This window comes from Caretta caretta, chromosome 17 (assembly GCF_965140235.1).
Source record: "Caretta caretta isolate rCarCar2 chromosome 17, rCarCar1.hap1, whole genome shotgun sequence".
NCBI classification, from domain to species: Eukaryota; Metazoa; Chordata; order Testudines; family Cheloniidae; genus Caretta; species Caretta caretta.
The window spans coordinates 22,364,840-22,390,990 of record NC_134222.1 but is presented as its reverse complement, the minus strand read 5'-3'; the positions used below and the strand labels follow the sequence as shown (position 1 = coordinate 22,390,990).

Here is a 26,151-nt window from a genome sequence, read left to right as displayed (position 1 = left end):
CACTGCCTGGGCTTGGCTCTTCACTGGCATAACCCAGGCTCCAATGCCCCAATCTGGAGAAGCCCCTTTCATCCCAACAGGAAGCGAGAGGGGTAAGGAAAAGGGGGGGCCACAAGGTGCGGGGTAATGGGCAGGGGGAGGGGACAGTCAGGGGTAGAGGAGGAAGTGGGGCAGAAGGCGGGGGGGTAATGGGCAGGTGAGGGGGTAGAGGAAGAGTGAGCAGAAGGCGGGGGGGACAATGGGCAGGGGGTAGTCAGTGGTAGGGGAGGAGGGGGCAGAAGGTGTGGGGGAATAAATGGGCAGGCGGGGGGGCAATCAGGGGTAGAGGAGGAGTGAGCAGAAGGTGGGGGGGCAAACGGGCAGGGGAAGGGGTCAGTCAGGGGGAGAGGAGAAGGGGGCGGAAGGCAGGGGTAACGTGCAGGGGGAAATGGCAGCCAGGGGGAGGGGAGGAAGCGGGGCAGAAGGTGAGGAGGCGGTATGGGCAGAGAGGAGAAGAGAGTCCTGCTGTAGCTGGGCTCAGTGCAGAGGATGCCGGCACAGGAAGCCGCCCAAGGTACACCCTGGCACCTCCAGGTCTGTCCACGTTCCCGAAGGGCACCCCCGCCTTCCCCCCATCATTCGAGCACTGCTCAGATGCTCCCAGCAGGTGGCGCTGCAGGGCAGGAGCACTGGCTCTGAGATGGCTAGAGGAGCGACTAGCAGAGGAACCCTGGCTGGGGCGGGTCCTTGGGGTCTCGCTCATGGAGAGGAAAGGGCCTTCATCTGCACTCAGCCAGGGAGCTGGCAGCAGCTGTCTAAATCCAGGATCACCGAGGTGCCGCTTTCTCATACCACAGGAAACAATTTGAAGCTATTAAGCCAACCTTGCCGAAGTCCAAATGCCTGATGCAATCTCTGCAGATCGGTGCACGGCTTGGATCTGTGCCCCGGGATTCGCTCCGGAAGAAATGCAACCGCGCAGTGAGTCCTGGGAGCTGCGGCCTGGAGGATGCTCTCATTCTGGGGGAGCTCAGGTTGGGGGGTGAACATTTCCCCCTGCTCTCTGCTTTTACTCTTCCAGATGCAGAAACCCCCTTGTGGCTACGATCCCTTCAGGGCTGTACTGGTGAGGGCACAGGGTCCTGGCCCAGACACAGCTGCTGAGTACCTTGGCATGGGCAGGGAGGGAGGCCAGCGCCCTTGCGGGGAGCGTGTGAGGGAGGGCTGGGGCATTCTAAAAGGGAAATGTGCTCCTTGGGGGTAGCTTTATGAGCCACGAACACAAGTCCCCTCTGGCTGGCATGCAGAGGGATTCCCCCCATGCCTTTCACTGTGACGCAGCTGCTCGGGCTTCCACCTGCACCTGGTCAACCTCAGTGACCCGGCCTCCTTGCTTCCCTTCCTCTGTCTCCTCTTTCCCCTTCTCTCGCTCCTCTTGGCTGCGCCCTCTCCCCCCCATCGCACACATCCCGTGATCTCTGTCCCTGCCTCCCCTTTCCCTCTCCCCCATAGCTTGTTTCTCTGCCTCACTCTCCCCACCCCAAATCTCACCACTTCTCTGTTCAATCCCACCCTCCAACTACCAGCATCTGTGGGGGGGGGGGGGGGGGCCTCAGTGGCAAGCCCAGAATCCAGTTTTGGGAACAGAGGGGGAAGCATGCTGGTGTTTGGACTAGCCTCCCCTGGCCCTTGGGGTCTCCTATGCCCTGCCCTGAAGGGTAGAAAGGGGATGCCTTGTTCCCTTTTCCCGGGAGGGGGCTGCCAGTCAAGTGTCCCCCCTCCCCTCCCCAGGGAAGGGCACAGCTGGAGTCAGGGGCAGGGGGGCACAGCTGGTGCAGCAGGTGCTTCAGCAAATGCAGGGCCCAGCCACGAGCCTAATGCTCCATTGGCCCAGGCCAGGCGGTTCAGCATCAATCCACACAGGCACCTCAGCAGGAACTGTGCCACATCTCTCTCCCCGGGGTGGGGTTCTCTCTGCACTGATCACAGATCAGGCAGGGCTGCCGTTCGATCGACACCTGTCAACACAGCTTCCTCATCAGCTAGGGGGAGCCACCGGCCTCCAGCCAGCCGCACTTCCAAACGCTACAAGTCTGAGGCTATAGGCAGGAGTCAAACCTGGCCTGGTCTCTGCGCGTGACACAGAGCGAGCCACTGGGCCAAGCTACCGAGCCAGCCCCCCGCCAGTGTTTTAAACCAGCTCTTTGCCTGGACACCCTGCGCTCTGGGAACAGAGGTCTAAACACACAGACAGGGCATTTCCCTGTGCTTGGCACACCTGACACACGCACAGCCTTGGTACAGGGCTCCGCCTCTGAAACAGCTGCTACAGAAACTTTAAATCTGCTACATCAAAGCTTCTCAGGACATCCCAGCAGCGAAATGGCAGCTGCCGGACACTCCCAGAGGCTTGCTGTGTACTTACAGGAGTGCAACTTGAAGAGGAGTTTAACAGTGTAGTCATACAGATGGCTGCAGTCCAGTATCACCTGTATCAGTGGGGCCAAGCGGCACTGGCCAGCAGCAGTGACCGACACGGAGCGAGACATGTCCAAGGAGCTGAATACTAACAGGAGAGAGACAGACAGTGTGCTCAGGGCTTGTTCCATGAAATTCACTGATCTCCCTCTCTCTCTCTCACACACACACACCCATCCCATGAGGTTATTCTGCACAGCTGCTCATATAAGTACACTTTGCCGTTGTACACACACACACACACCATGAGAATATTCTGCACAGCTGCTCATATCACTACACTGAAGCATCCAGACTATTGTACGTCTCGGCTGTTGTACCTTTCCTCCCCTCCATGCTAACCTAAGAGTCTCTATCCTCATTTCATAGGAACTTTGGGAAAAACCAAATTCCATCGGTTTTAAGCCAAAAGGAGGAAAGCGAATGAGGGAGCTGACAGAAAACTGCACTGGCCACCGTTATCCACGGCTTTGCTAAGGTAATCTGTGCTCAGGGGAGCTGCTCCCATACTGTGAGACACACGGCCATGGTCGGAAACACCTGGTAACCAGATGAATAAGGGACATTCAGGTAGTTCGCTAGCAGTTTTCAGTGGACAAAGCTGGTTAAGTGTTTGACACTGAGGAGGGATCTCTCCTATGTGTATATTACACACGTTGTGATCAATTTGCTGAGAGGAGATTCGGTGCTGTCCCCCTCTACTGCTGGGGGCTCGTAGAGTAACAGGAGAAGGAAGTTTCCATGTCTGCTGGCAGCAGGGTTGCTCAAGAGAGGGTCAGGCCGGGAGGGTTTCTTGTGGGCTGGGACTGGGAGGAGTGCAGCGTTTGAAGGCAGCTGAGGTGTGGCAGCCCCTGTGCAAGGAGCTGGAGTGGCTGCCCCGAGTTGGATACCTGCTGGGAGGAGCGGCTGCACTGGGACAGGACAATGCGGGTGGCCCCCCCAGCGAGACTCACCCTGGAACAGAATCCAGGCCGGGGACCTGCAGGGATACCTCACCGCTTATCATAGAGCAATGGACAAAAAGGGGCACCCCCCCAAGCCCGAGAAGTCCTAACTCTGGTGGGTGCCCCCAAAGGGCCATGCTAGGAATTACTTTTGAGCCACTGACCACTTCTGCCTGCCCTAGTACGTCACCCTTTTATCTGAGTGCCCCCTGGGACTGCCAAGTGCTAGAGCAAATAGGGCCTAGCAGCTAATATTTCTTCAGTGCTTGCATTTGAATCATGGTACATCTGGTGTGCTACCAAGAGGTCTGATGTAACACAACACTAAGCAACCCGACCAGGTGGGTCAATACAATATGTCCAGCCCCGCACGGAGCAGGCATGTAGGTTAGTCCTCAATCCCCATTCCAATCCCAGACGCTCAGCGTATCCACCAGGGTTCAGGGGTTGCAATGTGCGAACCTTAGTTTCAGGGGAGAAGCATTGAAAGCGCAACGCTAAGCCACCTGGGCAAGCCCATGGGCCTAGCAGATGTGTGCTCCACTGCAGAACCTGCCTCTGGAGATGGGTCACAAAGGGAGAAGCAGGCAGGACCCCAAAGGTAATGGGCCAAATTCTTCCCTCATTCAGGTATATCAGGCCCAGCACAGCTGTAGTTGCTGCAAGAATGGAGCCCAGTGCTCCTGTGGCTTAACAGACTGGCCCTTTGGGGATGGAATGTCTCATGCTCGGCCGCAGCCCTGAAGGGAACTGGTTCTGAACGAACAGCGCTCTGAACAGGTCGCCCCGTTAGCACCGTCTGCCAAACACCACCAACCGGACCAGCTGCAGTGGCCGCTGACACTACAGGAGTGAGTCCAACTCTGCCCTCGCGGAGGCTCCGACTGGCCATGGTGCAAGGGCAGCACTATCCTACTAGGATCATTTGCTTCCCTGAGTCAATACTGCAAGTTTTGCAGTAATTGTCTAGAACATTTCTCAGCTGCTTTGTTTGTGCTCCGGTGATCTGAGTGGCTTGGGCTGCAAAGGAAAATCAAAGGGAGTTTGGTGCCTAACACCCTTTAAGGATCCGGGCTGAAAGCACTGGCACCAGGTCCTTCTCGGCTCCCTCCTGAGGGGTACAGGAGGCTCGGAAGGGGTTTTATTTTTATGGAGATGTTGTTTGGCGTATCAAGCCTCCAACAGGTCTCTGTACAGCCTGGGTGTGCACTCCTGGAGCCAAGCGCCCCCAGTCCTCTGGCACAGTTTTACCATCGCCCCCATCTTTGGAAACAGTTCTGAAGGGACTAGCTGGAGAAAGCCGGACTTTCGTTTACTGGACACAGGCTTGCTGTGGTAAATCACACCAACTGCCCATTTCATGTCCCCGTCCATGTTCCAGCACTTGGACCCAGCCCTGGGCTGGCTGGTGACCAGGATGAATTTACCCTTCCATTTCAGCAGGGACAGAAGAGCACAAGGATCAATATCACTTACTATTTGTATCCCAGTCAGCATCAGAGCAGATGAACAAGGCCAGACCAGAAATGACAGCTCTTTCCTTTTCATCTGGAGCTCTGATCCCGTCCCCAGTCCACCGTGCCCTGCTTGCTCAGTCTTCAGGCAGAGCATTAGTCACCCCTCACTTGTACCCAGCAATCACTCTCTGCTTGCCCTTTGTTTCTCACTGAACAGAAAGGCAAAGCACTGCATGACGCTAGATGGTGAGGGAGCCAGTGATGGGAGAACTCCCCACATTCTGATCACAGAAACGTGCCCCTGGTTTGCAATGAGCGGGTAGGCTGCTCTGGCTCAGAGATGCACCATGCATACTAATGTGAGGCGACTCAAGAAACATCTCAGAGTGAGCAGAATGCTGGCTCATGTCTACACTGATTTGCAATACACAGAGAAGAAAGACAACAGGCAAAATCCTGGGCCCACAGACATCATGGAAAAACTCTCACTGACTTCAGTGGGACCAGGATTATACCGTATCTCTCTTCCATGTCTGCCTCCTTCCGCCTGGATCAATTGAAGGATTGGGTCCTTAGTCTGGAAGGGGGAGAAAAGTGTGTGTTTACATGCTGCAGCCAGCAGGGCATGGTGCCACCATGATGGCAGCACTCCCAGGCTGCTACAGGCAGCCAGTGCTATGTTAGCTAGGCAGAAATTAGTCGGGGTGGGCAAGGCCCCATGTTCCCGATTGCACTTGACTTAATTCAATGGACAGTTGGAGAACTCTGCTGACTAGTCAGGTCTCTCCAGAGCCTCTCAGACCAATGGCTGCCAGCAATCTCCCCAATGGCCGCATGGCTCTACCCTGTGGCTGCACTGCACTAAGCAAGGAGGCCATTGCAGGCGCCTTGATGTGGTTCTCGCCTGGCTGCCGGCTCGCTCTGCACGTGGTGCGGCTCTGCCAGCGCACTCCGATTCCTCTCCCATGTTGCACAGACTGCGTCTGGAAGCAAGGGCTGTAGGGTACTTTCTAACAGCACAGCAGTAGAGGAGCTGGCGGAAATGGAGCCACCTTTGTGGCTTCCTAGGGAGTAACTGCTGCAGATGGGGGTGGGTCAGCTGGTTCCGAGTGGAAGGTACCGCTCCCCACAGAAAAGACAGTGCTTGAAAGCTGGGACTGCCGCTGCGTGTGGGCACAGGGCACTGCACAGACATCCCCACCAGGGACCAGGTCTCCTCCCTGGTCCTATCTCATCATGCACCCAGAGCAAATCACTCCTTTCCCCTTCCTGCTGGAGCACTCAAGCGTCCCGTATTTCCTCTCCTTTTTCCCCTGCCCCTCCAAGCTGCCCTCCGCACCTCCTCAGTGCCGTTCTTTGGCTGGCTGGAAGGGTTGCAGTTCAGTAACTTGAGGCCTAGAGCAACTCTCACAGGCTGTGTGCAGGGCTCCCAGCCCTTAGGGGTGGGGGCAAGGAGCTCTATGAGATGTCTCCTCCTTTCCCAGAGGATGAATATGCTGCTTCCAACAGTGGCCTCTGCCTGTGAGCACCCAGCTTTCCCATGTGGGGTTCAAAAAGGAGCTAGATAGATTCAAGGAGGATAGGTCCATCAATGGCTATGTCATAACCATAAGGTTAGCCTAAAATTCCTCCTTACCTGTAAGGGGTTAAGTAGCTCAAATAACCTGGTTCGCACCTGACCAAAGGTGTGGGGGGGAAAGAGGGGAAAGAGAGGCTTTGTTTTGGGTTCTTTGTTTCTGTGTTTGTTCGCTCTTGGAACTAGGAGGGACCGGACATCAATCCATGTCCTCCAAACCAGTCTGAACCAGTCTCTCATATTACAGAAATTGTAAGTACAGCCAAGCAAGGCGTATTAGTTTATCTTTGTTTTCTCAACTTGTGAATTTTCCCTTTGCTAGAGGGAGGTTTATCCCGTTTTTTTTGTAACTTTAAAGTTTTGCCTTGAGGGGAATCCTGTGTTTTGAATCTGATTACCCTGTAAAGTATTTACCATCCTGATTTTACAGAAGTGATTCTTTTACCTTTTCTTTAAATAAAATTCTTCTTTTAAGAACCTGATTGATTTTTCACTGTTCTTAAGATTGAAGGGTTTGGGTCTGTGTTCACCTGTACCAATTGGTGAGGATATATGCTCAAGCCTTTCCCTGAAAAGGGGGTGTAGGGCTTGGGGGAATATTTTGGGGGAATAGGACTCCAAGTGGTCCTTTCCCTGGTTCTTTGTCTAAATCACTTGGTGGTGGCACCATACTGTTCAAGGACATGGCGGAATCTGTGCCTTGGGAAAGTTTTTAACCTAAGCTGGTAAAAATAAGCTTAGGGGGTCTTTCATGTGGGTCCCCACATCTGTACCCAGAGGTCAGAGTGGGGAAGGAATCCTGACAGGCTATTAGCCAGGATGGGCAGGAATGGTGTCTCTAGCCTCTGTTTGCCAGAAGTTGGGAATGGGCAACAGGGGATGGATCACTTGATGATGACCTGCTCTGTTCATTCCCTTTGGGGCACCAGACACTGGCCACTGTCAGAGGACAGGGATAACGGGCTAGATGGACCTTTGGTCTGACCCAGTATGACTGTTCTTATGTATGTTCATTAGCCACCTGGCCAATGCCAGGTAGTCAGGGTACAGCCATTCCACTCTTGTTAAGCTAGAGCAGAAATCCAGGGGCAGACACCGGCATCCCTCCGGGGATGTTAGGAAAGGGAGGGATAGACTTCATCAGTGCATCAATGGCACAAGGAAATCCTTAGGAGTGCACCAGTGCTCGGCGATGAGCATGCAGTACTGCTTAGCACAGCTCTCCCCCGGCATCCCAGACCTGGCTGACAGGGTTAGCGATTCTGTTTCTCCATATGGGCGTCGAGCTGCTAGCTTTAGGGTCCCGCATCATTCTCCGTGGGGCACTCATACCTGCCGAGCCACCTGCCTGAAGGGAGAGGTCCTCTATGACATCCTCGCTATGCACGTCCTCTAAACTCCCACTGGAGCATGGGTGCCTGGAGAGACGGAAGAAGAGATAGGGAGGACCGGGAGAAAGGTCACCTTCCCCTGGCGTCTGCCCGTTTACTGAGTCCAGTGCCAACGTCTCAAGAATTCACCCCAGAATCCCCGTGCTGAATGCCAGATGTGCCCCCAGTGAACGCTGGAGAGATCCCTAGTCAGGTTCGAGTCAATCTATGCTGGACAGAGACAACCCCTGCTCTTCTGTAACGTGTTATTCCTAAACGAGGCAGACACCGGGTGGGACAACACAGCTTTAAGGACACATGGATCTGTCCCTATCTCTCTCCTCGGCTGCAGGCCCCACTCACCACACCCATCCTGCTCCAGAACCAAAGGAAGGTCAAAGGACCTCACGGTGAGGAATGAACAGCTGCTGTGCTCTGGCTCAAAGAGGGCTGCACATCAGTGGTGGGTGGAATCACAAAGAAAGTGGGGATCCAAGGAGAGTGCAGAACCCCAAAAGGGGCAGCGACATCTGAAGATGGACAGAGAGCAGCAATAGACTTTGAAAGGCAGGCAGGCAGGCTCCACATCCCCAAGAACACCCTCTTGTGCCTCCCACAGGCCTTGCTGCTGTGGGAACCCATTCACATCACACCTGCAGCTGTGCTCTGTACATAGCACCAAACAGAGACTCACACTCTCTTCATCTCCTTCCTTTGATAGCTGAAGCATCTACGTCCCCAAGGGGGAGCACTGGGCCTTTCCCCGGGGGCCTTTCCCCGGGGACCTGTCGCTTGACTCATGCTAATGCACCGGGCTAGCCTGCTCTCTCCTTAGCTGGGGATGCACACAATGGGACAATTAGCAATGTCATCCTTGCCCAGGCAGCAGGAGGCAGGGAGTCAGTTTGGATTTCCACTGGCTTGCCTGCCTCCCCTCCCATTCGGATAATGAAGTGAGATCCCCAGTAATTAGCAGGGAAGTTGAGCAGTGATTTAAGAGTAAATCAAAAGCTAAGCTAATGACATGTAAATGGGCAGAGCTGATATTAGCCCTGCTTAATTCACTTAGGCTAGCAGCAGAAAAACAACGCCAACTTCATTACAGGGCCTCCCTCCTTCCCAGTGGGGCTATGAAGCTGCATGGATCAGACAAGTACCTGCGCAGGGCTGCAGAGATGTCAGCGCACAGAGGCACAGCGGCATTGTACTGCTCCCTTGCAGACACGGAGGCAGGGAAAGGAGGAGGGGTACGTGGCTGAAGCGCTGGCCGGCTAGTCAGGAGATGGAGGCTCTACTTTCAGGGCTCCCACAGACCTGTCTTATGGCCCTTGGCCAAGTCATTGATCAGCCTTGTGCCTCACCTTCTCCGTCTGTACAGTGGGGCTAGTGAATGGGGCCCGGTTCACTGGTGTTTGTGAGCCACCATGGCGATGCTAGATGCTGTCTTAGTTCAGGTCAATGAGACTCTGATGTGACAAACTGTACAAATGCTACCAAAGTTTATGAAAGAAAGAGACTCACCCCGCAGGTTTCTGTTGGGGTGGGTACAGCCCCCCCCCCCCATTATGGAGTCCCACCCCGGTCGGGGTTTGATCCCATGTGTTCAATTGTTGTTACTCTCGGTTCCTGTTCTGGTGGCAGGTTGCATATACTGGGGCATGGTGTTACCCCCGGACTGGCCCTGTGATCACTGCACTGCACCCCAGGCCTGTCCCTCCAAGGATCACTGCATTACCCATGCTAGCCCATGAGACACAAAGGCGCCATCTTGTCTGTCCCGTGGACTGTGGGAGACTAATCCACAGATGTGACTACCCTTATCCTGCTCTATCACTGTACTTAAGCTCATAACAGACACGACGGGATCACCCAGGCTACATCCCAGTGCAGAACCAGGCCACCTGCTGTCTGGAGACACAGCTCCCCCCACCTTCTGTACTCCATCACATGTGAGCAACTGCCCTGCTAGAGATGCAGTAATGCCAGTGGAGTAAAGCCTACCACAACTAGGATCCTGACAGTCAGTTGCAACACAGCCCTTCAACACTGGGACACAGCCGGATTCCATTGGCTGTACTCGCAGCTCCGGTTCTACAGCCTTTAGCACTGCGAGACAGCCGCACCACGCTGACTCTATTAAAGCACATCCTCCGGGAACCCTCCATGCTAGGACCCAACCGTATCACCCCTCATCTGAAATGGCAATATCCAGGAACCTCCATACGCTGACATATTGCTTTACTCCTGTTCCAATGCAAGCGAATACCTCCACTCTAGGATAGCCACAGCACCCATGTGGCACAGCGTGAGCAGTAATCACCCTGCTCTAACTCAGCCCAACAAGCAGAATCCTACAGCATTACGTGGATGCACGAGGCAGCTGAGCACCTGAGTGTACATTGTGGAGACTGGTTCGTTATTTTCTCTCTGCTCCACTGCGACCCGTAGGAGCAGACATTGCAGAGCCAGTCGCTCCCCCACCACAGCAAGCCCTGAAGCACACAGAATCTCTGTGATGGGTTTGCAAGGAGAAAGCTGCTCTCGCCAGTCATGAAAGCCATAAACCCCAGAGCTAAGGGCAAAGGAAGAAATTCAAGCCCGGGAGAACTCGGAGATGGGAAGCAAACCAAGGAGGGTGTGGGGAGGAGGTGCAGAATGCCGCGGGGTGGAGGTGGTTCCTGGAGGCTTGGCATGGCTGGCTGGAATGGAGGGCAGGCAGGCTGCGGCTGGGCAGACTGGGAGGAGCCAGGCACATTTGGTCTGACATGAAATAATTTCAGCTAATAACAACTCTGGTGGAATGCATGGAAAACAGATGAGCTCAGATGCCCTCAGTCAACTCCCTTCCTGCACCTAGGCAGGACAGATGGACACACACAGAGAGCGAACAGCAGCTTTGGACTGGGACCTCAAACACTCTGACCCACCGCGCCCCCACATACACGCTGGCTGTCGGGGCCACGCTCAGCCGGGCAGAGAGGGACGTCACTGCAGCACCTAGCGAGGCTGCTCCAGCCCCACAGCTATATGTCAACAGTGCAGAACAAGTGCAATGCAAGTGGAAGCGAGAGCCTTACCCATCTGGAACAGGTTCAGCTCACACTCCAAATAGTCAAACATCTCCACCGTCAGCTGAAAGCTAGGAAAGAGGGCACAAGAATGTTACAAACAAAACAGAGGCCACCCAGCCCCCTCCCGCAAAACCCTGGGGGGATGGGGGGCTGGCTAGAAGCCCCGGGGGTGGTGGTGGTGGGGGGTGTCTAGCCAACCATTACTGTGGAGTACTGTTTTATAAGGGGTAGTCAGGAGGGATGTCCCAGCCCCAGCCAATGGGCACACACGACACCAGGGTTCCCGTTAGGGTGGCCATGACCTCTGCCCATGGCTCACACAGCAATGCCAGGGAGAGACCCTGATGGGGTGCCATGGCCCTGGCAGCCCTTTGCCACTCCTAGAGATTCCCCCTTGTCTTCTGCGGCTGGATTATCTGCTACGGCAGGAGTAATTCCACCACGGACGTGCCCTGATTCTCGCGCTCTGGACTTACAAGTTATTAACGTCGTTTTCTCCTGCCTCGTCAAGCTGCCTGTCAGACATCTGGAGATTGCCTGGGAACCGGGGGTTCTGCACGATGGGAGAGAGGGAGGAATCAGAGCACGGGGCCGCAGGCACCCTAGTGCCTTTTAGGCTTGCCCTTACCACAGTGAAGACCAAGTAGCCATCTCTGATTAGAGGCAGACCCCTGATACCCCAGGTGGTATTTGAAGGAGTGGCTGTGTGCACCCGGCAGGGATCTCCAAACACCCAATGGAAGGGGCTCAGGTCACAGAACTGCTTTGGAGGGATGGCTCAGAGCTGGCTCCCAGGCTGTGGGGCTACAGGGAGATTTCCCTTGCCATGCTTTGCCCAGGTGCGCGGACCCCCTCTCAGTGAAAGGCTAGGCTCACCGCCCTCAGCCAACGTTTCTTCTCTGGGTTTTAAAAGCCACCCCACTGGCTCCCATCTAAGTGCCCAAGGGCAGCGTCCAGTGCAGAAAAATGCCGCTGCAGTTTACACTCACACAGTCACACGGTGGGCTTCAAAGGCACTGAACAGCGACCAACGGCCACACATCCATCTAGTTTCCACCCAGCTAGGCTCGCCGGGCCAGCAGCATCACAGCTGGACACCAAACCTCATGCCGAAGTTTCCCAGCAAGGCCACACTCTGCGTGGCACAGCTGCTCTGACCTGGGCAGCGACGTACAGGAGAAGGGCTCTGGGGCTCCTCAGGTAGCTGCCTCCTCTCGTGCCCCACAAATACTGCGCCCATCTGCTGCTGGCTGCCCCCACCTCCTCCAGCTGGACACACAGCTGCTCCCACTCCTGGCTGATGAAAGGGGGCAGCTCACAGGCAGGGGCAGACCCTCACCTCTAGGCCAGCCAACCTAGGCCCAGACCTCACCTCTGGGAGAGGGGCACTGCCCTGCTGAGCACTGGGGCTGGCTGCTTTGTGCTGGCTGGATTGGCAGGGAGGAAGCGCATGTGGATTTGTGCAGAGCTGACGCCTCGGAGAGCAGCCTTGTCCCCAGTACAGCTGCCTGAGGTGAGGCCTTTGGCAACTGAAGGGAACCAGCAGGCACATCTGCCAAACAACAGCAGGACACTACAAGTGGCTGCCCGACCCTGCCCTCTATGGGCCATTCCCCATGGCCCCCTGATTCCTTGGCCTCTCTGATGCAGGCTCAGAGGTTTAACTGTGCTTTGGACACCTGTTCACTCAGACCTGGCCAGAGGACACCAACTCTTCAAAGAGGCCACCGGGCAGCCACCGGACGGGACGGGGACGGACGACGACTTAGCCCTGGGTGGGGCAGCACACAAGCCTCCCAACAGCAAGGCAATGACCAGCTCTAGGCCTCCTGGGTGGGAGGTTAGTTAAAGGGTCACTCCTGGGATCTCCAGAGCTCAGTTCTGACACCACCCTTACCTAGGCCATTAGTTCTGTGTCCTGCCAGCACAACCGGCTGGCTGGAAGCATGTGACACAAGGGGCACTGACAGTATGTCTACACGGCACACTCAGCCCAGGCTCTGGCTCAGGTTTGAGCACAAGCCCCCATTCCGTGCACAAACAAATCAGTCTGACTCAGGCCAGCAAGCGCTCAGGACCCAGGGCCTAGGACCCCGCTACGGGGTGGGTGAGACCCTGAGTCCCACTGAGGCTCAGGACCAAACCCTGTCATTGTGCTCAGGCTGCAGACCCGAGCCAGCAGGTCTGCGTAGTGCAGTCTGGACAGGGCTGTGAGACCGAGGCCTAGCAATCATAAACCCACATGCCCACTGTCGTGTGGATGTGGAAACACTGAGTCCACAGACCCAGGCTTAGCATGCAGTGTAGATGCATCCAGAGAGATAATTCTGCTTCCCAGCCTAGCTCACAGAGGAGAGTGTACACCTGGGGGACTGAAGGGGTGGGGCTGCAAGAGACCCCATCAACAGACCTCAGCTCCCTTGAATGGACCAGATGTGGGTGGGAAGAGCATGGTCTGTCTGGAGGGAAGAAAGGAGGTGGGGACGAGACGTGGCCTTACTTTCGTATGGAACTCCATTTTGGTTCTCAGCAGTTTGAGGTAGATGCTGCACAGGTGCCCGTAGCCCTCACTCAGGTGACTCTGTGGAACAGGAGAAAGCAGAAAATGAGGCACAAGGTCTGATGCTGGTGAGAAGCCTGCCCCTGGCTGCTCTGGGATGCTGAGGTTTGCACCTTCCCTACTGGAGAGGCTGGCAACTTCTGGAATCGCATGATGCCTTTAAGACTCAGGCCTACAAAATCTCCCCCTGTGCTTTATACATTCCTGTCTTCCCGCTTGTCTGGGTTTGTTTATTCACCCCAGTACACAAACAGTTCACATGGCTCAGCCACTGTGTGCGTCACCCCCTTATTTACCTACGCTGCACATTTCAAGTCACTGATCTTTCTACACCAATAAGTAACTATCTGCAACCCACATTCTCCGTTCACAGGGCTCCCCGTTTCCTGAGGCACTCACTGCAGGACAAGGTCTGTTTGCTCCTAGCTCCTGAGCTCTGCCGGCTGCCCTCCGAGCTGGGCTCTGCTGCTTCAGTACTGGACACACACAATAGCATTTCCCCCATTGTTTCCCAGGCTAGCCAGGTCACTGCATGCAACACAATCGCTGACACTGCCAGATCGAGCCAACAGCATTGGTACTTACGCCATGCTCGTCTCCGTCAGCTAGACAGATTGACCAGCGTGTCGTTAAAAACCCCCAGAAAGGGGGGGGGGGGGGAAGCCTCACAGTAACCAGGGAATGAATCTTTACAACATGCGGCATACACCAGACCACACAACACTGATCCACCATACCCTCCCACCCGCTAGGAGAACATCACCCACATGCTGGGATGCATCTCGGCAAGTGGGCTGTTGTCCCCTTTGCATACACCCTGGACTGTGGCATGATCAGACATGAGAAGGCTCAGAGACGTTAGGCTCCGATATCTGACCTCTACTCCCAACATATCCCTGAAGATCTTGATACCATGTTTAAAGATCAGGGTGAACAGGCTCAGCCAGCCTCTGGGAGGGTCTCAGGGTGAGATGTGCAGCAGATGTACTAAATCAGAGACCAACTGGCATGGCCCCCTTCTGCATGAAGCATTATTCAGCCAATAACTGGGACACTCAGCCAAGTTAGCTGCTGGACTGGCTGAATCCCTAACCAGACTAGCTGGCCTTGGTACCAGCGTTACAATTTTAAATCTCCTGCTTCTGCAGAGCTGGGGTTTAACCACCACCTCCGTACCCTGGACTTTTACTTATTTTAACATTTCATACTGAACACAAAATTCTGCCACTGAAGTGAGTGGGAGCTCTTCACATGCATCTGAGACTGGATCTGGCCCTACGTGCTCTGAGAGCAGGTGGTCCCCCAGCCTGCCAGGTTACAGTTCACAGCGGGCCCCCTTTGAGCATCTGTTGCTTCCGGGCTAACCCCGCTGCTTGGTTCCCTAGCAGAGCTATGCTCCACCATTTCAAGAGGTTCCACAGCTACCTAGAGGCATAAGGCTTACAGGTTTGGGCAGGGAACAAATGGCTGAACTAACTTACACAGAGACGAGATGGCAATGCACCTCTTTCCAGTGGCAGCAACTTGCACAGGGCTGGTTTAATGCTAACAAAAAGCAGGCAGTGAGTGCATAAAGCCTGCTGCCCAGGAAGGGTGATGGGAAAGTATTAGCAATCAAAGAAAAAGGACAGGTGCCAAATTCTGCCCCAGCTGAGAAGAGTCACTGGAGTTGCTTGGGGGTGGTGGGGAGAGGGAGGGCAAGCAGAGATGTGCTTGCTGGGAGCACACGAAATCTGCTGCTCACTGGTTAGCCGCATACAAACACATCCCTGGGACCAGAAGGGAAAAACCCAAAGAATGGAACCTGTCAAAGGACAGAGCAGAACCCAAAGCAAGACAAAAAGTTGTGTGTGTGTCTGTGCGCCTGGGCATGCAGGACTCTGCCTGCATGTCTGTCTGGGCGTGCACGCTGCCAATTCTTTTGCCTCTTTTTGGAATTCGTAATCCTTCCTGTTTGACTCATTTTAATGACAGCCCTTAACGTCTCCAGCTCTAGCTCCCCATTCTGCACAGAGGGTGGTGGGTTATCACAGAGACATTGAGAACTGAGTTTGTTTGTTACTTAGTGAATGTTTTATTTGATGTACCGTACAGCAACCAGGAGCCTTTGTGGTGCCAGACTTAGTCTATTAGCAACAAGTGAATTCATCTCTGGCCTGTGGAATTGGCCTGGACAGGAAATGGGCCTGTTCATCTAACTGCAGCCCATTTCTCCACAGTGGGGTATAGGCAAAGCTGCCAAAAGAACTGGGTTTTGCTGATGACAAGGACTTCCCAGACAGAGCCTAACACAGGCGAGACCCATGTGCCTATTGCTCTCTCTGGCTGCAGCGTGTGGAGGATCTTGTTGTGCTTGTTGCTTTTCATTCTCCTGACAGTTCTGCTTCATATCCCAAGTCAACCACAGGCATTTTCTTGGCATCAGATGGCTCAGCAACTGCTCACGTAACTCCTGGTCTTCCCTTTGAAATCTCGTCTGCCACATTAGCCTGAATGGTCGGTGGTGGAACTCCACAACAAGCTATGGGACTGGCAGCAGCCCAGTGGGCTCTCCTGCGACCCCGGCTCAGGTACTGAGGAAATCTTACGATATTAAGTAACTGCACTCAGCAGTGGGGAGGGGAATCTGCTAACGTGTGTGTCCCCCCCTCCCCCCGCCAGGGATCCTGCACAACCAATCCTGTTTGCTACAGGGCTCCTGATCTGCCCACATCAACTTTAAATCACACCCAACAGGACAACACACTCCTTGTGATGTGGCTAGAGGGGGCTGCAGGGCAAGTGTGGCTCATTCTAAACAGGTCCCATTTCAGCCCTTAAACCAACAGCAGGCACCATGGCTAGTGTACTAATTGGCCCCAATCCTGCAATAGCGCCTATGCGGCTGACACCTGTGCCTTTGTGGATCCCCACTGACTCTGTTCACGCAGCCCCCTGTGCAAAGAGCCATTACTGAAGTCAACAGGTCCCCCCAAGTTAGGATGGGTTTTACTTGTTTTCCGCCAGGTAACAGAATGCCCAGTGGCTACATTTGGCCTTCACAAAGCCCCTTAGGTTGTTAATATGGACCCTTACCCTCTCGAAACTCTGTGTTGTGTGAAATTAGCTGTTGGGATTGGAATCTTTTGTAACTGATTATTGGGGAATCCCCTGCCCCCACCCCAAATGAGCAAACATCCATACTGTCCCCAACGAGACAGGGAGCGAAGCAGAGACACTCCTGCCTTCACAGTCACTCAGGAGAGACTCAGAACTGCTTGCAGATACATCAGGAATACGTCAAACCAAAATAATCGCCATTCACTATTAAGAATGAGCCGGTGCCTTTCCCAGCTTCCTCAAACAAACACAGTCCACACCTTGTGCAGAGTCAAAATTCACCCCTTTTCTGGGGTCAACTGACTGGACATGGATCCCAGGAATGAGAATTGAGATTACACAATTGTATCATCTTGACCTCCGTGTATATTTTTGCTCAGTGCATCAGGAGGCAAAGTTAAGGCTGGGTGGACAGTGTGAAGGACAAAGAGTAAAGAACTGGTCCTTTAGCTGCTAGCATCCCGCCTAACAGCTGGGTTTTGAAGGGGCTGGAGTGTTTTTGTGAAGCCAGGGTAATATTTTGGGTTTTCGCTGGACTCCAGTGAAACTAACTTTCAACCATAACTCTCCTTTCACATGGTTTTTGTTTACGAATTTCTTGTACCGCCCCCACCTATTTAAAATGAGCTCCCATAGCTCACCCTGAGTTTCTGTCTGAGCTCTGCCGGAGAGGAGCTCTGCTCCATTTAGGATCTTTTACAGATTTTGTGAGGCTCCTCAAAGCAGGATTTCCTTTGGCCAGATGTTAGCAAGCCCATGGGAGGTCTGTGTGAAGGCCCCATGGCAGCATATCAGTTTAGTGGACAGCGTATAGGGCAGTGGTTCAGGGGAAGAGGCATCTATCCACACTGAAAATTTTAAACACCATGCCTTTCCCTGTCTCCCCAGGTTCCCTGCACTCACCACCTTCCATGGCCTCTCTCACCTGCTCCACTCCATGACCCCCATCTCCACTAGGCTACTGGGGCTCCCTGTGCCCCTCCATGTACCCCCTCCTTATGCTGATATGGGCAAGCACAGGCTCCTGGCCACTCCACTCCCTGTGACCCTGACACCCTCCAACCCCCTTCTTGGAGGCCAGTCTCATCCCATTTCCGCTTGCTGTCTAGTGCCCCACCTATGGCTGGGCCTAGCAGCAGGAGCTCTGTTATAAACGTTCTTCATCATAAACTCAGCCCAATGCAATTTCTCAGGCTTGGTCCCTCCTCTCAGCAAGGCCAACCCGGCCAGAGAGATCTGGCGTGTCTAAGCCAAGCCATTCTGGAGCAACGAGGAGCCAAGATTTTAGAAAGTCAAGCAGAGCTATGATTTCCAAACAGCGCTGACTTTAAATCTCGGTTTGATTTCCACCCCCATTCCTAGAGACGCAACACCAAAGGCACAACAATCCAGAGCCTGGTCTCTCCTGGGGGAGATGCCAATCACACGGATAACGGGGAGCTAGCTTCTCCGTGATAAAGGCTTCTACTGCTTGCAGCCTGGGGACAGGCATGCTCTGTGTAGCCTTAGGGCAGGAGAAGGAGGAAGGCAGCTGTCTGCCTAGCTCCAATCAGGCTCTCCCTATCGCTCCATGGACAAAGTACCCGGCAAACCATCACCAGGGCCTGCTGTTCTTCCTTTAAGAGGCACAGCGCTTCCTAGCACTACCTCCCAGCATGAGCATCAGATGGCATCCAGCAGGAAATTCTCCCATGGCAAGCCAGCCACTCACCCACATCCTACTCATGTCGTTCAGCTCGTTCTTGTACCTCAGAGAGTCTTTCAGGACCTGCAAAGGAAATTGAGAGGAGGCAGTTGGAGAGTAAAGAAGGGGCACAGAAGCTGCCAGAGAACCAGCCACATTCACAGGCTCCTGGCACCAGAGGGGAAAGCTCTAGTTAGTAGGGCAAGTTTGATCTAGTGATTAGAGCAAGAAAAGAGGATCAGGACTCCTGGGTTCTATTCCCAGCTCTGTCCCAGACTAGTTGTGTCATCATGGGCAAGTCACTGCTTTTCTGTGCCTCGGCTTCCCCATCTGTACAATGGAAAGGACCATCCCATCTTACCCTCCTCAAGCAGGGCTTAATTTGTCCCTGACTGTAAGTGGCTTGAGGCTCTCTGATGGAAGGGGGAAGGAGACACAGCGTTACTGTTGTTTATATCCACGTAGCTGAGGGAGTGGGCTTCCTAGGCCTCTAGCGGAGGAGAGAGAAGAGAACGGGGGTGAACAGAGCGCTGGCTGACTGGCAGGGAATGGTGAGGGCTGCAGGGTTAGTCCTGGGGTGAATACTTGCCTCCCTTCCCAGGGATCAACTTTTGGATGGGGGGGGACGATGATGCATTAACCCTTTTTACTGCCCTCTTGCCATTGGTCTGCTGCAGACCTGGGCCTGAGAGCACCCAGGAGCACGCAGAGGCCACGGCACATCAGGACAGGTATGCTGGGGCTCATCAGACTCTTTAAGGAAGTAGGGATAGGAAATGGATATGATGTGGGGCAGGCCAAAAAGCTGGGCGTGGGGGAATGGAAGCAATAAGTGCAGGCATATTCCTACCCTGTTCATCACCCCTCACTCCCCCAACTTTCCAATGACTAGTGCACATTGGCAACTCCAGGAGTGCTTTGCTCTGCAACTGGTACTTTTTTTTTAAAAAATGCAAGCTGGGATTCTCATGTAGTCACAGGACTCCAGGAGCTGAGGCCTTAAGAAAAACACAAAAATATTGCAAAGCCCACAATAAAAGTCACAAGAGTTGGCAACACTTAGATGGCCTCTGAGGTCATCCTATTCCTGGCTCAGTCGGGGCTGAAAGGACTTGAGGCAATCACAGTATTCCTCTCCTGTGTCCCCCCACATCTCACACTACTAGAGACATGGCCCTGCACGTACATTTGGGTGTCCATCGCGGAGGAGCTTGTGGAACACGTGGCAGAACTTCCAACAGAGCACAGCGTTGCTGGAGAGGGGCAGCCGATTCACGACAGACCAGAAGGTCTGAGCTCCTTTTTCGTGGTGGGTTCCCAGGATGCATGGTGAGAGGCAGGCTAAGGAAAAGCCAATCCCTTAGCTCAGAGTGTGCAGAAATGACAGGGACACTCATAAAACACAACAGCTCAGAGACAATGAGGCTTCCTGGCTGCTCCCAAGATGTCCTCTCACCCCATTCTGGATCCCAAAGGCACTGAAAAGTGGTAGAGAGCAACTAGGAACTCCCCTCTGGCAGAGAGGTTTCTACCCATGCAATGAGACAGCCAGCGTGCATCAACAAAAGACGCTAGGTACCTGGAGTGCACAGGCCCTGCTGTGCTGGGGAAAGGAAGCCGGATCCTTTCAGGGTGCCAGCCAACAACGTGCTTCCAAAACAAAACCTTCCTCTCCCCTGGCTGCTTTCTTCCCCAACTGTCACTGGAATTGCCCAGAAACCTGCTGCCGTGCACACATCTGCTATGTACCTTCTGCCCCTCATCAGTCCTGGGCCTTCAGATTCCCAGCCCAGACTGCTGAGCTAAAGCAGCAGCTGCTACCCTCTGTGTGGATCAGCCACTAGAGGGAGAATGACAGGTTTCAGAGTAACAGCCGTGTTAGTCTGTATTCGCAAAAAGAAAAGGAGTACTTGTGGCACCTTAGAGACTAACCAATTTATCTGAGCATGAGCTTTCGTGAGCTACAGCTCACTTCATCGGATGCATACTGTGGAAAGTACAGAAGATCTTTTTATACACACAAAGCATGAAAAAATGGGTGTTTACCACTAAAAAAGGTTTTCTCTCCCCCCACCCCACTCTCCTGCTGGTAATAGCTTATCTAAAGTGATCACTCTCCTTACAATGTGTATGATAATCAAGTTGGGCCATTTCCAGCACAAATCCAGGTTCCCCCCCCCCCCCCCCCCCAAAACCCACTCTCCTGGTGGTAACAGTTTATCTAATCACTCTCCTTTGAGTGATCACTTTAGATAAGCTATTACCAGCAGGAGAGTGGGGTGGGGGGAGAGAAAACCTTTTGTAGTGGTAAACACCCATTTTTTCATGCTTTGTGTGTATAAAAAGATCTTCTGTACTTTCCACAGTATGCATCCGATGAAGTGAGCTGTAGCTCACGAAAGCTTATGCTCAAATAAATTGGTTAGTCTGTAAGGTGCCACAAGTACTCCTTTTCTTTTTTAGAGGGAGAATGTTACACACACTGCCAGTGGATTACTCAACTATTTGCTAAAGCAAAAGGGGGGTATGATTCCTGGGTTCGGTTCCTGGGGCAAGGAGGGGAGTTTGGCTGAATGGACAGAAGGGTAGCTGCAGATATGACAGCCAGGCATACAAATTTGGCACAGTCAGCCTAAAAGGCAGCACGGCTGCGTGAATGGAATTTGGGTGTGCTAGATTAAAGATCTAGGTTCCACGCCAGTTCTGCCTCCAGTGACGTTGTGCAATGTTAGTCAAATGGGGAGGAGCTGATACTTGCCTGTCTCATAAGGCAGGGGGCTGAAGCCTGGGTCAGCAATATGGGGTATGAAATGCACAGAAGTAGAAGCAGTAGTGAATGGAAGAGGTGAGGCTTGAACTCATGATCCCTGGATTCCCACTCTCTCTGTTCTCCCTCGACTACAGGCTGTTTTGCAGGGGAGGTGAAACAGTTTCTCACTGCCCACCTCAACGGGCAGTGGACCAGGCATCCCGATGAAGTGGAAATACAGAATGTCCCACTAAATCCAGTATGCTTGAGAGCTCTGCCTACAGGCCATCCAGGTCCTGTCACATGAGGCCACCGCAGGGCTGTTTTCTACAGACCCCTGTGTAGTGCTCTGGGAAGCAGAACAGCCACGCTAACTCTTGCTATAGACTAGAAAAGCAGAAAGGGGACTGGCATGGCAGGCAGCCTGCTGCATCAAGAAGCTAAAAGACAACAGGACTCCAGTGAAGCTTTATCTCCAGGGCCTGGGATCCCGTGCACTAGCAGCTTTCCCACTGAAAACAGGCCTGAGACGAAAACAAAAGGGCCCCATGCAGAATGCCAGCCTGGAAACAGCCCCACAACGGACATTCCGCCATCAGATAAATCAAGACAGCTGCTCCTGTAAGCTGCTGGAGCTTGTTTCTCTTCAAGAAGGTGGAATGAGCATAGCCCCTGCCAGCCTGCCTGCTGAGCTCACCACACACTGGACAGCTAACCTGCAGCCCAGAGCTCAAGCCTCAGCTAGGCAGCAGAGAACTTCAAATGGCTGGGGACATTCTGTTCTTTCAGCCAGGGAGAGGTGAAGCACTGTTCCCAAGTCACTGCCTCAGCCCAGGAACACACTGTGCCCCGGGGGTTCAAACCAAGCAGCCCCCACCCCTTCCAGCGCCACACCCTCTCCCTTCCAAAGAGACCCTCAGGAAGATCCCCCCGTGCCCCCATTGGGGCTGAACCCCCAGAGCACCTAGGAGAATTAGGTCTGTCACTGAGTCCAGACTTGTCTGGGGGAAACACATCACCCAGCTCCCCATTCCCAGCACTGACAGGTATCGCTCCCCCTGAACCCTCCCATGCTTTGACAGCAATGGCCCAGGAGCTTCACTAAAGCTCTCAGAGGATCCACCAGTCCCCAGAGCCTCTAGGCTGAACTCTCTCCTGCCCCCACTACCTTGGCCCTGGAGCTGGGATCTGGGCGATGCAGAGGCAGTGGAAGGACACTCCATGGGTTCAGAGAGCAAAAAGCTCCCCAGTTCTTCTCCCTACAAAGTGGAACGATTTGGAAGCTGCACCTGCTGTGCGATCCTGGCTCCCGGTCAGCCGCAGAGCTGCCAAAATACATATTTTTCTTCAGCAGGATCTTAACTATTCAGACCTTTGGGCTGTTTAGGCTTAAGCACACCTGGTATTTACAACTGCGCTAAAGCTCACTTGGGTGGAGGTAACAAGTGAGGAATGACAACACCGTCCCCCTTCTTGCAGCTACGGCCCCTCTGCCTGGCTAGGCCTTTCCACGCTAACATTTCCCACCCTTGGGGCAGCTCCGGGGGGGTGGGCATGTCAGCGGTGGGAGTGCCAAGCATGGACACAACTCCAAGCAGCCGCTGGCACAGACCTGCTCAGAGATCAAGGCTACAGCACCAGGGAGAGAAAGGGTGGTGCTGTCCTGGAATCACTCCTCACTGCCCTCCCTTGCCCACTCGGATGCTTCCCCCCAGGAATCCCACTCTTCCTTCTGCTGGGCAGAGGGGATCCCACTGGGATCTTGGCTTCCACCCCTCCATTCAGCAGAGGGGAACCCCACAAAGTCTCTGTCGCAACCAGTCCATGAGGGGCTTTTGCTATGATGGCTGCTCTCTGCCCACTTCCACACCAGCACCTCCACCTGGCCCCAGCTGCCTTCCAGCCAGTCTCCAGTTGACTCCCACGCTTGCTTGTCCTGCCGCCAACTCTGTAAAGGATATTTCTGGCGTGTTTCTCCTTGACAGCCACTTCCTGTGTGTTAATGGCCTTATTGATGCTGACAGTCTGAAAAACAGAAAAGGGGTATGTGTGCATTAGCTGTGAAGGGCATGGGGGGTGGTCAGGGTCACAGGCTGATTCATATCCTCCCACGGCCACGTACACAGCTCCCTTCACTTCCTGCACCTGTTGATGGTTGGTATCGATCCAGGCGCCTGTCTATGGACGAGGCTGCTCTCCCATGCCAGCTGGACTCTGCCAACTCCCGAATGCATTTCTAGGAGCGGCCACGCTCAGCTGATGCCAGGATTTGTTTGCTCAGCACAATAATGAGGCAATTAAGCAGACTACAAAGGATAATCCCCTCCACCACCACCTGCCCCTCTGCAGCAAGGGAAGGGCAAAGGGAAATGAAGCCAGTCAGACCCACTTCCCTGCCCTTGGACAATGGTCATGGAGCCAGCGCACTCTGGCTCATGGTGTGGTTGGGAGTCACCATGCTGTTGGTGTCAAATGCAGAGGGCAGCTGCAAAGGATAGCAACGGCCCAGTCCTATTCCAGGTGGGACACACAGGGAACGCAGCCCTCGGATCCCACGGCACATTTAGGAGGAGACAGGCTAGTTCTCTAGTGCTGGCAATGTAGGCTTCAAAATGCAAAAGGAGAACTGTGGGGTAATGGAGCCTGGGACAGGGATGGAGGAGAAAACCCAGCTCCTGGCCACGGGTTGTCCACTATGCACTGGGAGATGAGGCAGGGCAGGAACTACCCTGTTAACCTTCCCAAAGAGGGCCAAGGAGGGGAGCCAATGGTGATGCTGTCGCTCAGCTTCCACCCAAGCCTGCACAGGGAAGCAGATAAACCCACAAAAAACTGGGCAAAGTCCCCTCCTCCACACACTGCTCACCTGTGGCAATCTCCCCAAACCAGGGAGACCCAAGGGACGGAGAGGGAGCAGCAGCAGGGGCCACCTGTCTGACTGACACTCTCCTCCTGATCCACCACATTTCTCTAAGCTCAGAGGGCCCCGCAACAGCCTGCTGGACTTCTCCACTTCTAAATCTGAAAACTCCCTGCCCCTGTGGTGAGGAAGAGCCCCGCACACAAAACCAAGACAGGGCAGTGCTTTGAAGTCTGAGCCAGACCCAGTCCAACAAGGGTCCCCAGGGCAGGGGACTCAGAGAGCAGAGATCTGGCAGGTCCCACTTAACCCCAGTGCTCTCTCTCAGGGATTGATTCCACTCCAGGGGCAGGGCTCCCACAGCAGATGAAGAGGGAACCTCTCCTGACAGAGGAATGGGTTTGGTTAGTCAGTTCAAGTTCCTCTTTCCTTCACACGGTCCCACCTCTCCTGCAGTCTGGGCAGATCCTCTCCTAAGCACTTACACCCTTCCCACATTTTCCCTCTTTGGGCCTTCCACAGGGGCCTGAATTAGTCCTTGATCCTCTGCTGCTGTCTTCCAGAGGCCAAGAGCCCAGATCCAGCTTTGGCTCGACCCTTTATTGGCTCCCTCCAGAGTCTCCACAAATCAGTTTCACTGCTCTATCCCCTAGCTGTGCAAGGAAGGGCTTGCTGACCGGCCCTGGGGAGCAGCCCCTGAGGCTGGTAGGGTAATAGCCATTAGACCTGCAGACATGTCCCAAGAGGCAGCAGGGGCTCTCTGAGGAGATACAGCTGCGATCAGACATGTCTGCCACATGCTTCCACCTGCCTCCTGTCAGTTATATTACAGTAGTGCTTGGGAACCCCAATCGAGGACCAGAGCCCCACTGTGCTAGAGGCTCTACAGATGTGATGAATAAGCCAGTTCCTGCCCCAGAGAGCTTCCAATTTGCATGTCAGACAAGCCACAACCCCTGGGGGAATCCGACAAGGGGGTGAGGCAGGAGGCTGTGGTTGCGATCAGCCCAGCGGAATTTGGCAGCAAAGCTGAGGTCTCAGTTTGCCACATACCCAGCCAAGGCCCGACTGGAGTGATCTGTCAGAGGAGGTGAGCTTTACAGGAGGGATTTAAAGCAGGATAAGTTGGCAGCCTCCCTGCTCGAGCCCTGCCCTCCTCACAGCCCCAGCTGCCAGAAGAAACTCCCCGACCTTGGGAGAGCTTCCACACGCAAAGGCAGTGCTTCTCCCCAGTGACCACCCCAGCCTCGAGGAATGCAGCCAAGACACTGCTTGGGCCTGCCCATCCCTGCCCGCTAACGGGACCCAGCTTGTACTGGGCAGATGCACCTGCTGGGGAACAGCACAGTCCTAACGCTATACCAAATGGGCAGCACGGACTGGGATTTTGCATCCTTCTCCAGGTACATGCAGTGAAACAACAGGGAGAGGGGCACATTCCTTCTGGATTCAGCTGTCCCCCAACGCAGCATCACCCCTGTCCAGGGAGGATTCTCAGTTCAACAGCCCCAGCTCTGCCCTGCTCCATGTGGTCTCCAAACCACAGGCTGCCTGAAGACCTTGTGCCTCACCACACTGCTAGCACTGTTAAGCATGGACGAATCTGCTCCAGGGGGCCATGGATCAGTGTTCATGTCGTACTCCCCGGCCCAAGCCAGGAAAGCTAGTGATCCAACCACTGGACCAAATTCGGTGATGAAGCCTGAGGCGCGCTGCACATACGCTAAGAAGAATCTGATCCACAGCCCAGCAGGAACCGTGCAGGGCAGGGCACAGAGCTCTCCTGCAGCAGCCACAGCGCTCCGGGAACTAAACACCGAGGGGCTGCCATGGTACTTGCCCCTCAAGCAATAGCTACAGTACGTCCTCCCTCGCAGGACCAGGGAGTGCAGTGCAGAGTTCACTCTAGTCTGGAGGTGCCCACAGCACCCTGAGCCCACCCCAGGGAAGATGAGCTTCTCAATGACATCATAGGCAAGATCAGCCTGCGAACCCTGGGAGGATCTGCTTCCAGAGAGTCAGAGGAGGGGATTCCACACTGGCTCAGCTGCGCTAGTGAGAAGTATTATAGTGAGCCTGGGTGTCAGGACCCCTGGGTCCTTATCCCTGCTCTGCTGCTGATTAACAGCATGGCCACACACACATCATGTCCCCTCTCTGGGCCTGTTTCCAGGATCTTGACCTATCTCACAGGAGGCTGCGAGGTTCATGCCCAGTCTACACAGCAAAACTACACTGGATTTAATTAAATCAGTTTCTAATTAAATTAGTTTCAAAGCTGCTCAAATTGATTTCACCATTTTCACAGAGGGACTTGCACTGAT

At 54.2% G+C, this 26,151-nt stretch overlaps 1 protein-coding gene and 1 long non-coding RNA gene across 6 annotated transcripts in view; one reads left to right on the top strand and one right to left on the bottom strand.

The window, feature by feature from the left end:
* HIP1 (huntingtin interacting protein 1) overlaps window positions 1-26,151 on the bottom strand; it is a 156,564-nt gene that overhangs the window by 27,236 nt on the left and 103,177 nt on the right. For all 5 annotated transcript variants that reach the window (XM_048823731.2, XM_048823733.2, XM_075120836.1 and 2 more), the window contains exons 2-8: window positions 22,929-22,992; window positions 19,405-19,547; window positions 18,246-18,302; window positions 13,376-13,456; window positions 11,352-11,428; window positions 10,882-10,943; window positions 2,405-2,545 (exon numbers count right to left, since the gene is read on the bottom strand). In XM_048823731.2, the coding sequence (XP_048679688.2) occupies window positions 2,405-2,545; window positions 10,882-10,943; window positions 11,352-11,428; window positions 13,376-13,456; window positions 18,246-18,302; window positions 19,405-19,547; window positions 22,929-22,992 (625 nt within the window). The remainder of the gene's footprint in view (window positions 1-2,404; window positions 2,546-10,881; window positions 10,944-11,351; window positions 11,429-13,375; window positions 13,457-18,245; window positions 18,303-19,404; window positions 19,548-22,928; window positions 22,993-26,151) is intronic.
* Window positions 735-6,824, top strand: LOC125623816 (uncharacterized). The gene is made up of 3 exons (XR_007353134.2): window positions 735-960; window positions 2,827-2,935; window positions 4,032-6,824. It is a non-coding gene; the product is annotated as an uncharacterized LOC125623816 (long non-coding RNA).